A 12,500-nucleotide genomic window follows, 5' to 3' on the forward strand; every position below is an offset into this window, starting at 1 on the left:
CCTGCATTGCTTGCTGTTTGGGGTTTTAGGCTGGGTTTCTGTACAGATGAACTGAATGGACCGGAGATGAACTGAATAGATCAGGGATGAACTGAATAGATCAGGGATTAACTGAATAGATCAGGGATGAACTGAATGGACCAGGGATGAACTGAATAGACCGGAGATGAACTGAATAGATCAGGGATGAACTGAATGGACCAGGGATTAACTGAATGGACTGTAGATGAACTGAATGGATCAGGGATGAACTGAATAGATCAGGGATGAACTGAAAAGATCAGGAATGAACTGAATGGACCAGGGATGAACTGAATAGATCAGGGATGAACTGAATAGATCAGGGATGAACTGAATGGACCGGAGATGAACTGAATAGATCAGGGATGAACTGAATAGATCAGGGATGAACTGAATAGATCAGGGATGAACTGAATGGACCGGAGATGAACTGAATAGATCAGGGAGGAACTGAATAGATCAGGGATTAACTGAAAAGATCAGGGATGAACTGAATGGACCAGGGATGACCGGAATGGACCAGGGATGACCTGAATGGACCAGGGTTTAACTGAATAGATCAGGGATGAACTGAATAGATCAGGGATGAACTGAATGGACCAGGGATGAACTAAATGGAACAGGGATGACCTGAATGGACCAGGCATGACCTGAATGGACCTGAATGGACCAGGGATGACCTGAATGGGCCAGGGTTGACCTGAATGGACCAGGGATGACCTGAATGGACCAGGGATAACCTGAATGGACCAGGGATGACCTGAATGGACCAGGGATGACTTGAATGGACCAGGGATGACCTGAATGGACCAGGGTTTAACTGAATAGATCAGGGATGAGCTGAATGGATCAAGAAGTTCTATTAAATGAAATGGTTTGAAGAGAATAAGTGATGATGGAGCAGTTAGTTGTTTGACTGACAAATAGCCTGAGAGAGTTTTCGTTTACCTCTCATTATCTTCTTTCAGCCTCTCTAATTCTCTTTCTCTCTCTGCCTGCTTTTGCACCTCTCCCTCCATCTTCTCTCTCTCCATTTTCATCTCTCTTTTTGTCTCCTCCATCTGGGATTTGAGGCCCAGGAGCTCCTGATACCTGGAGAATATGAAGGTGTTATGAACATTGGTATGAACTATACGTAAACACTCATTAAGGTATCATGATTGATTTCATAAACTTTATTTTATCAGGGTTGTTTCACAAGTCAGTGTATTCAATGGCATATGGAATTTCATAAAGTTTCATAAAGTTAACAATGTCTTATGTATACTTTTTAAATTAAGTGTTACTTGGTGTTCACTACCCTCCCTCTATCTCCCTGTGTTCTCTATGTTCCCTCCATCTCCCTTTGTTCTCTATGTTCCCTCCATCTCCCTGTGTTCTCTATGTTCCCTCCATCTCCCTTTGTTCTCTATGTTCCCTCCATCTCCCTTTGTTCTCTATGTTCCCTCCATCTCCCTGTGTTCTCTATGTTCCCTCCATCTCCCTGTGTTCTCTATGTTCCCTCCATCTCCCTGTGTTCTCTATGTTCCCTCCATCTCCCTGTGTTCTCTATGTTCCCTCCATCTCCCTTTGTTCTCTATGTTCCCTCCATCTCCCTTTGTTCTCTATGTTCCCTCCATCTCCCTTTGTTCTCTATGTTCCCTCCATCTCCCTGTGTTCTCTATGTTCCCTCCATCTCCCTTTGTTCTCTATGTTCCCTCCATCTCCCTTTGTTCTCTATGTTCCCTCCATCTCCCTGTGTTCTCTATGTTCCCTCCATCTCCCTGTGTTCTCTATGTTCCCTCCATCTCCCTGTGTTCTCTATGTTCCCTCCATCTCCCTTTGTTCTCTATGTTCCCTCCATCTCCCTGTGTTCTCTATGTTCCCTCCATCTCCCTTTGTTCTCTATGTTCCCTCCATCTCCCTTTGTTCTCTATGTTCCCTCCATCTCCCTGTGTTCTCTATGTTCCCTCCATCTCCCTGTGTTCTCTATGTTCCCTCCATCTCCCTGTGTTCTCTATGTTCCCTCCATCTCCCTTTGTTCTCTATGTTCCCTCCATCTCCTTTGTTCTCATCCCTCCCTTTGTTCTCTATGTTCCCTCCATCTCCCTGTGTTCTCTATGTTCCCTCCATCTCCCTGTTCTCTATGTTCCTCCATCTCCCCTGTGTTCTCTATGTTCCTCCATATGTTCCCTCCATCTCTCCCTGTGTTCTCTATGTTCCCTCCATCTCCCTGTGTTCTCTATGTTCCCTCCATCTCCCTGTGTTCTCTATGTTCCCTCCATCTCTGTGTTCTCTATGTTCCCTCCATCTCCCTTGTTCTCTATGTTCCCTCCATCTCCCTTTGTTCTCTATGTTCCCTCCATCTCCCTGTGTTCTCTATGTTCCCTCCATCTCCCTGTGTTCTCTATGTTCCCTCCATCTCCCTTTGTTCTCTATGTTCCTCCATCTCCTGTGTTCTCTATGTTCCCTCCATCTCCCTGTGTTCTCTATGTTCCCTCCATCTCCCTTTGTTCTCTATGTTCCCTCCATCTCCCTTTGTTCTCTATGTTCCCTCCATCTCCCTGTGTTCCATGTTCTCCATCTGTGTTCTCTATGTTCCCTCCATCTCCCTGTGTTCTCTATGTTCCCTCCATCTCCCTTTGTTCTCTATGTTCCCTCCATCTCCCTGTGTTCTCTATGTTCCCTCCATCTCCCTGTGTTCTCTATGTTCCCTCCATCTCCCTGTGTTCTCTATGTTCCCTCCATCTCCCTGTGTTCTCTATGTTCCCTCCATCTCCCTGTGTTCTCTATGTTCCCTCCATCTCCCTTTGTTCTCTATGTTCCCTCCATCTCCCTGTGTTCTCTATGTTCCCTCCATCTCCCTGTGTTCTCTATGTTCCCTCCATCTCCCTGTGTTCTCTATGTTCCCTCCATCTCCCTTTGTTCTCTATGTTCCCTCCATCTCCCCTGTGTTCTCTATGTTCCCTCCATCTCCCTGTGTTCTCTATGTTCCCTCCATCTCCCTGTGTTCTCTATGTTCCCTCCATCTCCATCCCTTTGTTCTCTATGTTCCCTCCATCTCCCTGTGTTCTCTATGTTCCTCCATCTCCCTGTGTTCTCTATGTTCCCTCCATCTCCCTTTGTTCTCTATGTTCCCTCCATCTCCCTGTGTTCTCTATGTTCCCTCCATCTCCCTGTGTTCTCTATGTTCCCTCCATCTCCCTGTGTTCTCTATGTTCCCTCCATCTCCCTGTGTTCCCTCCATCTCTCTATGTTCCCTCCATCTATGTTTCTATGTTCCCTCCATCTCCCTGTGTTCTCTATGTTCCCTCCATCTCCCTGTGTTCTCTATGTTCCCTCCATCTCCCTGTGTTCTCTATGTTCCCTCCATCTCCCTGTGTTCTCTATGTTCCCTCCATCTCCCTGTGTTCTCTATGTTCCCTCCATCTCCTGTGTTCTCTATGTTCCCTCCATCTCCCTGTGTTCTCTATGTTCCCTCCATCTCCCTGTGTTCTCTATGTTCCCTCCATCTCCTGTGTTCTCTATGTTCCCTCCATCTCCCTGTGTTCTCTATGTTCCCTCCATCTCCCTGTGTTCTCTATGTTTCCATCCCTGTGTTCCATCTCCCTGTGTTCTCTATGTTCCTCCATCTCCCTGTGTTCTATGTTCCTCCATGTTCCCTCCATCTCCCTGTGTTCTCTATGTTCCCTCCATGTTCCCTCCATCTCCCCCTGTGTTCTCTATGTTCCCTCCATCTCCCTGTGTTCTCTATGTTCCTCCATCTCCCTGTGTTCTCTATGTTCCCTCCATCTCCCTGTGTTCTCTATGTTCCCTCCATCTCCCTGTGTTCTCTATGTTCCTCCATCTCCCTCCATCTGTGTTCTCTATGTTCCCTCCATCTCCCTTTGTTCTCTATGTTCCCTCCATCTCCCTGTGTTCTCTATGTTCCCTCCATCTCCTGTGTTCTCTATGTTCCCTCCATCTCCCTGTGTTCTCTATGTTCCCTCCATCTATGTTCTCCCTCCATCTCCCTGTGTTCTCTATGTTCCCTCCATCTCCCTGTGTTCTCTATGTTCTATGTTCCCTCCATGTGTTCTCCTCTCTATGTTCCCTCCATCTCCCTGTGTTCTCTATGTTTCCCTCCATCTCCATCTGTGTTCTCTATGTTCCCTCCATCTCCCTGTGTTCTCTATGTTCCCTCCATCTCCTGTGTGTTCTCTATGTTCCTCCATCTCCCTGTGTTCTCTATGTTCCCTCCATCTCCCTGTGTTCTCTATGTTCCCTCCATCTCCCCTCCATGTTCTCCATCTCCCTGTGTTCTCTATGTTCCCTCCATCTCCCTGTGTTCTCTATGTTCCCTCCATCTCCCTGTGTTCTCTATGTTCCCTCCATGTTCCCTCCATCTCCCTGTGTTCTCTATGTTCCTCCATGTTCCCTCCATCTCCCTGTGTTCTCTATGTTCCCTCCATCTCCCTGTGTTCTCTATGTTCCCTCCATCTCCCTGTGTTCTCTATGTTCCCTCCATCTCCTGTGTTCTCTATGTTCCCTCCATCTCCCCTGTGTTCTCTATGTTCCCTCCATCTCCCTATGTTCTCTATGTTCCCTCCCATCTCTATGTTCCCTCCATCTCCCTGTGTTCTCTATGTTCCCTCCATCTCCCTGTGTTCTCTATGTTCCCTCCATCTCCCTGTGTTCTCTATGTTCCCTCCATCTCCCTGTGTTCTCTATGTTCCCTCCATCTCCTGTGTTCTCTATGTTCCCTCCATCTCCCCGTGTTCTCTATGTTCTCTATGTTCCCTCCATCTCCCTGTGTTCTATGTTCCCTCCATGTTCTATGTTCCCTCCATCTCCCTGTGTTCTCTATGTTCCCTCCATCTCCCTGTGTTCTCTATGTTCCCTCCATCTCCCTGTGTTCTCTATGTTCCTCCATCTCCCTGTGTTCTCTATGTTCCCTCCATCTCCTTTGTTCTCTATGTTCCCTCCATCTCCCTGTGTTCTCTATGTTCCCTCCATCTCCCTGTGTTCTCTATGTTCCCTCCATCTCCCTGTGTTCTCTATGTTCCCTCCATCTCCCTTGTGTTCTCTATGTTCCCTCCATCTCCCTGTGTTCTCTATGTTCCCTCCATCTCCCTTGTTCTCTATGTTCCCTCCATCTCCCTGTGTTCTCCCTATGTTCCCTCCATCTCCCTGTGTTCTCTATGTTCCCTCCATCTTGTTCTCTATGTTCCCTCCATCTCTCTATGTTCCCTCCATCTGTTCCTATGTTCTCCTCCATCTCCTTTGTTCTCTATGTTTCCTCCATCTCCCTTTGTTCTCTATGTTCCCTCCATCTCCCTTTGTTCTCTATGTTCCCTCCATCTCCCTGTGTTCTCTATGTTCCCTCCATCTCCCTGTGTTCTCTATGTTCCCTCCATCTCCCTGTGTTCTCTATGTTCCCTCCATCTCCCTGTGTTCTCTATGTTCCCTCCATCTCCTCCATGTTCTCTATGTTCCCTCCATCTCCCTGTGTTCTCTATGTTCCCTCCATCTCCCTGTGTTCTCTATGTGTTCTCTATGTTCCTCCATCTCCTTTGTTCTCTATGTTCCCTCCATCTCTCCCTGTGTTCTCTATGTTCCCTCCATCTCCCTGTGTTCTCTATGTTCCCTCCATCTCCCTGTGTTCTCTATGTTCCCTCCTATGTTCCCTCCATCCCTGTGTTCTCTATGTTCCCTCCATCTCCCTGTGTTCTCTATGTTCCCTCCATCTCCCCTGTGTTCTCCCTCCATCTCCCTGTGTTCTCTATGTTCCCTCCATCTCCCTCCCGTGTTCTCTATGTTCCCTCCATCTCCTGTGTGTTCTCTATGTTCCCTCCATCTCCCTGTGTTCTCTATGTTCCCTCCATCTCCCCGTGTTCTCTATGTTCCCTCCATCTCCCTGTGTTCTCTATGTTCCCTCCATCTCCCCGTGTTCTCTATGTTCCCTCCATCTCCCTGTGTTCTCTATGTTCCCTCCATCTCCCTGTGTTCTCTATGTTCCCTCCATCTCCCTGTGTTCTCTATGTTCCCTCCATCTCCCTGTGTTCTCTATGTTCCCTCCATCTCCCCGTGTTCTCTATGTTCCCTCCATCTCCCTGTGTTCTCTATGTTCCCTCCATCTCCCCGTGTTCTCTATGTTCCCTCCATCTCCCTGTGTTCTCTATGTTCCCTCCATCTCCCCTGTGTTCTCTATGTTCCCTCCATCTCCCTGTGTTCTCTATGTTCCCTCCATCTCCCTGTGTTCTCTATGTTCCCTCCATCTCCCCGTGTTCTCTATGTTCCCTCCATCTCCCTGTGTTCTCTATGTTCCCTCCATCTCCCTGTGTTCTCTATGTTCCCTCCATCTCCCTGTGTTCTCTATGTTCCCTCCATCTCCCCGTGTTCTCTATGTTCCCTCCATCTCCCTGTGTTCTCTATGTTCCCTCCATCTCCCTGTGTTCTCTATGTTCCCTCCATCTCCCCGTGTTCTCTATGTTCCCTCCATCTCCCTGTGTTCTCTATGTTCCCTCCATCTCCTGTGTTCCTATGTTCCCTCCCCGTGTTCTCTATGTGTTCTCTATGTTCCCTCCATCTCCCTGTGTTCTCTATGTTCCCTCCATCTCCCTGTGTTCTCTATGTTCCCTCCATCTCCCTGTGTTCTCTATGTTCCCTCCATCTCCCTGTGTTCTCTATGTTCCCTCCATCTCCCTGTGTTCTCTATGTTCCCTCCATCTCCCCTATGTGTTCTCTATGTTCCTCCATCTCCCTGTGTTCTGTGTTCTCTATGTTCCCTCCATCTCCCTGTGTTCTCTATGTTCCCTCCATCCCTGTGTTCCATCTCCCTGTGTTCCTATGTTTCCCTCCATCTCCCTGTGTTCTCTATGTTCCCTCCATCTCCCTGTGTTCTCTATGTTCCCTCCATCTCCCTGTGTTCTCCCTATGTTCCTCCATCTCCCTGTGTTCTCTATGTTCCTCCATCTCCCTGTTCTCTATGTTCCTCCATCTATGTTCTCTATGTTCCTCCATCTCCCTGTGTTCTCTATGTCTCCCTCCATCCTCCTCCTGTGTTCTCTATGTTCCCTCCATCTCCCTGTGTTCTCTATGTTCTATGTTCCTCCATCTCCCTGTGTTCTCTATGTTCCCTCCATCTCCCTGTGTTCTCTATGTTCCCTCCATCTCCCTGTGTTCTCTATGTTCCTCCATCTCTCCTGTGTTCTCTATGTTCCCTCCATCTCCCTGTGTTCTCTATGTTCCTCCATCTCCCTGTGTTCTCTATGTTCCTCCATCTCCCTCCATCCTCCATCTGTGTTCTCTATGTTCCCTCCATCTCCCTGTGTTCTCTATGTTCCTCCATCTCCATCCCTGTGTTCTCTATGTTCCCTCCATCTCCCCTGTGTTCCCTCCATCTATGTTTCTATGTTCCCTCCATCTCCCTGTGTTCTCTATGTTCCCTCCATCTCCCTGTGTTCTCTATGTTCCCTCCATCTCCCTGTGTTCTCTATGTTCCCTCCATCTCCCTGTGTTCTCTATGTTCCCTCCATCTCCCTGTGTTCTCTATGTTCCCTCCATCTCCCTGTGTTCTCTATGTTCCCTCCATCTCCCTGTGTTCTCTATGTTCCCTCCATCTCCCTGTGTTCTCTATGTTCCCTCCATCTCCCTGTGTTCTCTATGTTCCCTCCATCTCCCTGTGTTCTCTATGTTCCCTCCATCTCCCTGTGTTCTCTATGTTCCCTCCATCTCCCTGTGTTCTCTATGTTCCCTCCATCTCCCTGTGTTCTCTATGTTCCCTCCATCTCCCTGTGTTCTCTATGTTCCCTCCATCTCCCCGTGTTCTCTATGTTCCCTCCATCTCCCTGTGTTCTCTATGTTCCCTCCATCTCCTGTGTTCTCTATGTTCCCTCCATCTCCCTGTGTTCTCTATGTTCCCTCCATCTCCCTGTGTTCTCTATGTTCCCTCCATCTCCCTGTGTTCTCTATGTTCCCTCCATCTCCCTGTGTTCTCTATGTTCCCTCCATCTCCCTGTGTTCTCTATGTTCCCTTCCCTCCATCTCCCTGTGTTTCTCCCTGTGTTCCCTCCATCTCCCTGTGTTCTCTCCATGTTCCCTCCATCTCCCTGTGTTCTCTGTGTTCCCTCCATCTCCCTGTGTTCTCAATGTTCCCTCCATCTCCCTGTGTTCCCTATGTTCCCTCCATCTCCCTGTGTTCTCTATGTTCCCTCCATCTCCCTGTGTTCACTATGTTCCCTCCATCTCCCTGTGTTCTCTATGTTCCCTCCATCTCCCTGTGTTCTCTATGTTCCCTCCATCTCCCTGTGTTCTCTATGTTCCCTCCATCTCCCTGTGTTCTCTATGTTCCCTCCATCTCCCTGTGTTCTCTATGTTCCCTCCATCTCTCTAGTGTTCTCTATGTTCACTCCAGCGCCCTGTGTTCCCTACCTTCCCTCCAGCTCTCTGTGTTCCCAACCCTCCCTCCAGCTCTCTGTGTTCCCTACCTCCCCTCCATCTCCCTGTGTTCTCTATGTTCCCTCCAGCGCCCTGTGTTCCCTACCTTCCCTCCAGCTCTCTGTGTTCCCAACCCTCCCTCCAGCTCTCTGTGTTCCCCACCTCCCCTCCAGCTCTCCCTGTGTTCCCTACCCTCCCTCCAGCTCCCTGTGTTTTCTACCTCCCCTCCAGCTCCCTGTTCCCTACCTTCCCTCCAGCTCTCTGTGTTCCCCACCTCCCCTCCAGCTCTCTGTGTTCCCTACCTTCCCTCCAGCTCTCTGTGTTCCCTACCCTCCCTCCAGCTCCCTGTGTTTTCTACCTCCCCTCAAGCTCTCTGTGTTCCCTACCTTCCCTCCAGCTCTCTGTGTTCCCCACCTCCCCTACAGCTCCCTGTGTTTTCTACCTCCCCTCCAGCTCCCTGGGTCCCTGCCTTCCCTCCAGCTCGCTGTGTTCCCTACCTTCCCTCCAGATCCCTGTGCTCCCTATATTCCCTCCAGCTCCCTGTGTTCCCTACCTTCCCTCCAGATCCCTGTGTTCCCTACCTTCCCTCCAGCTCCCTGTGTTCCCTACCTTCCCTCCAGATCCCTGTGTTCCCTACCTTCCCTCCAGATCCCTGTGTTCCCTACCTTCCCTCCAGATCCCTGTGTTCCCTACCTTCCCTCCAGATCCCTGTGTTCCCTACCTTCCCTCCAGATCCCTGTGTTCCCTACCTTCCCTCCAGATCTCTATGTTCTCTTCCCTTCCCTCCAGCTCCCTGTGTTCCCTACCTTCCCTCCAGATCCCTGTGTTCCCTACCTTCCCTCCAGATCTCTATGTTCTCTTCCCTTCCCTCCAGCTCCCTGTGTCCCCTACCTTCCCTCCAGATCCCTGTGTTCCCTACCTTCCCTCCAGATCTCTATGTTCTCTTCCCTTCCCTCCAGCTCCCTGTGTCCCCTACCTTCCCTCCAGATCCCGTGTTCCCTACATGCCCTCCAGCTCCCTGTGTTGCCTACCTTCCCTACAGATCCCTGTGCTCCCTATATTCCCTCCAGCTCCCTGTGTTCCCTATCCTCCCTCCAGCTCCCTGTGTTCCCTACCTTCCCTCCAGCTCCCTGTGTTGCCTACCTTCCCTACATATCCCTGTGCTCCCTATATTCCCTCCAGCTCCCTGTGTTCCCTATCCTCCCTCCAGCTCCCTGTGTTCCCTACCTTCCCTCCAGATCCCTGTGTTCCCTACCTTCCCTCCAGATCCCTGTGTTCCCTACCTTCCCTCCAGCTCCCTGTGTTCCTTCCCTTCCCTCCAGATCCCTGTGTTCCCTACCTTTCCTCCAGATCCCTGTGTTCCCTACCTTCCCTCCAGATCCCTGTGTTCCCTTCCTTTCCCTCCAGCTCCCTGTTGCCCCTGTTGCCTACCTTCCCTCCAGCTTCGTGTGTTCCCTACCTTCCCTCCAAATCCCTGTGTTCCCTTCCCTCCAGATCCCTGTGTTCCCTTCCCTTCCCTCCAGATCCCTGTGTTCCTTCCCTTCCCTCCAGATCCCTGTGTTCCCTACCTTCCTCCAGATCCCTGTGTTCCCTTCCTTCCCTACAGATCCCCGTTCCCTACCTTCCCTCCAGATCCCTGTGTTCCCTACCTTCCTCCAAATCCCTGTGTTCCCTTCCTTCCAGATCCCTGTGTTCCCTTCCCTTTCCTCCAGATCCCTGTGTTCCCTTCCCTTCCCTCCAGCTCCCTGTGTTCCCTACCTTTCCTCCAGATCCCTGTGTTCCCTACCTTCCCTCCAGATCTCTATGTTCTCTTCCCTTCCCTCCAGCTCCCTGTGTTCCCTACCTTCCCTCCAGATCCCTGTGTTCCCTACCTTCCCTCCAGATCCCTGTGTTCCCTACCTTCCCTCCAGATTCCTGTGTTCCCTACCTTCCCTCCAGATCCCTGTGTTCCCTTCCCTCCAGATCCCTGTGTTCCCTACCTTCCCTCCAAATCCCTGTGTTCCCTTCCCTCCAGATCCCTGTGTTCCCTTCCCTTCCCTCCAGATCCCTGTGTTCCTTCCCTTCCCTCCAGATCCATGTGTTCCCTTCCTTCCCTCCAGATCCCTGTGTTCCCTACCTTCCCTCCAGATCCCTGTGTTCCCTACCTTCCCTCCAGCTCCCTGTGTTCCCTACCTTCCCTCCAGATCCCTGTGTTCCCTACCTTCCCTCCAGATCCCTGTGTTCCCTACCTTCCCTCCAGATCCCTGTGTTCCCTACCTTCCCTCCAGATCCCTGTGTTCCCTACCTTCCCTCCAGATCCCTGTGTTCCCTACCTTCCATCCAGATCCCTGTGTTCCCTACCTTCCCTCCAGATCCCTGTGTTCCCTACCTTCCCTCCAGCTCCCTGTGTTCCCTACCTTCCCTCCAGATCCCTGTGTTCCTTACCTTCCCTCCAGATCCCTGTGTTCCCTACCTTCCCTCCAGATCCCTGTGTTCCTTACCTTCCCTCCAGATCCCTGTGTTCCCTACCTTCCCTCCAGATCCCTGTGTTCCTTACCTTCCCTCCAGATCCCTGTGTTCCCTACCTTCCCTCCAGATCCCTGTGTTCCCTACCTTCCCTCCAGATCCCTGTGTTCCCTACCTTCCCTCCAGCTCCCTGTGTTCCCTACCTTCCCTCCAGATCCCTGTGTTCCTTACCTTCCCTCCAGATCCCTGTGCTGTGTCTCCAGGTTACGGTTGCTGCTCCTCAGATGGGAGTGTCTATCCAGCAGCTCCTCTAGCTCTGCCTCCTGCCTCTGCTGCAGCGCTGTCATTCGCCCCTGGTCCCTCTTCAGCCCCTCCGTCCTGACCAATGACTCCTCATGTTCCCTGGCCCACACCTTAGACTCCGCCTCCAAAGCAGCACACCTGGCCTCGCTCTCGCTGCACCTCGCCAACACTGCTGCATGCTGGAAGCTCAGGGACGCCTCCTCCACCTGGGAGAGGAGGGGGATGTTGGAAATCAAACACTGTGACACTCGGACAGTATTATAGTCTCTGAAGTGGCGAAAGGCCACAGTTTCAGTATAATAACTATATAAAACAATAGTAGCTGTATGATACCTGTAGCTGAGTGTTGAGTGTCTGCAGCTTGGTGCAGGTCTCCTGCAGGCTGATGGAGTGATGATGCAGGGTGTCTATCTGCTCCCTCAGGTGGCTACCGGCTGACTGGGACTGAGACAGCTGGCATAGCAACACCTCCCGCTCCGCGCCCACCGCTGCATTCTGAGGGGGAGGTGAGAAAGAGATGATTTGACTTGAGACAATTGACAATTCCATGACAAGTTGTCAAAGCATATCTCAGCCGATTAGAATCTGTCAGGTGAACACACACAGACACACACCTCCCTCTCCTAACCCACCACTGCATTCTGAGAGGTGAACACACACCTCCCTCTCCTAACCCACCACTGCATTCTGAGAGGTGAACACACACCTCCCTCTCCTAACCCACCACTGCATTCTGAGAGGTGAACACACACCTCCCTCTCCTAACCACCACTGCATTCTGAGAGGTGAACACACACCTCCCTCTCCTAAACCACCACTGCATTCTGAGAGGTGAACACACACCTCCCTCTCCTAAACCACCACTGCATTCTGAGAGGTGAACACACCTCCCTCTCCTAACCCACCGCTGCATTCTGAGAGGTGAACACACCTCCCTCTCCTAACCACCACTGCATTCTGAGAGGTGAACACACACCTCCCTCTCCTAACCCACCGCTGCATTCTGAGAGGTGAACACACACCTCCCTCTCCTAACCCACCACTGCATTCTGAGAGGTGAACACACCTCCCTCTCCTAACCCACCACTGCATTCTGAGAGGTGAACACACACCTCCCTCTCCTAACCCACCACTGCATTCTGAGAGGTGAACACACACCTCCCTCTCCTAACCCACCACTGCATTCTGAGAGGTGAACACACACCTCCCTCTCCTAACCACCACTGCATTCTGAGAGGTGAACACACCTCCCTCTCCTAACCCACCACTGCATTCTGAGAGGTGAACACACCTCCCTCTCCTAAACCACCACTGCATTCTGAGAGGTGAACACA

General features: G+C 50.9%; 1 protein-coding gene across 1 annotated transcript in view; it reads right to left on the minus strand.

Annotated features, from left to right (window-relative positions):
* The window catches only part of LOC118363932 (girdin-like), a 52,357-nt gene that overhangs the window by 8,721 nt on the left and 31,136 nt on the right, over positions 1 to 12,500 (minus strand). Inside the window, exons 20-22 of the mRNA XM_052486998.1 lie at positions 11,500 to 11,661; positions 11,095 to 11,372; positions 970 to 1,113 (exon numbers count right to left, since the gene is read on the minus strand). Of these exons, the coding sequence (XP_052342958.1) occupies positions 970 to 1,113; positions 11,095 to 11,372; positions 11,500 to 11,661 (584 nt within the window). The remainder of the gene's footprint in view (positions 1 to 969; positions 1,114 to 11,094; positions 11,373 to 11,499; positions 11,662 to 12,500) is intronic.

The sequence above is a fragment of the Oncorhynchus keta genome, chromosome 30 (assembly GCF_023373465.1).
Source record: "Oncorhynchus keta strain PuntledgeMale-10-30-2019 chromosome 30, Oket_V2, whole genome shotgun sequence".
In the NCBI taxonomy this organism is placed as follows: Eukaryota; Metazoa; Chordata; class Actinopteri; order Salmoniformes; family Salmonidae; genus Oncorhynchus; species Oncorhynchus keta.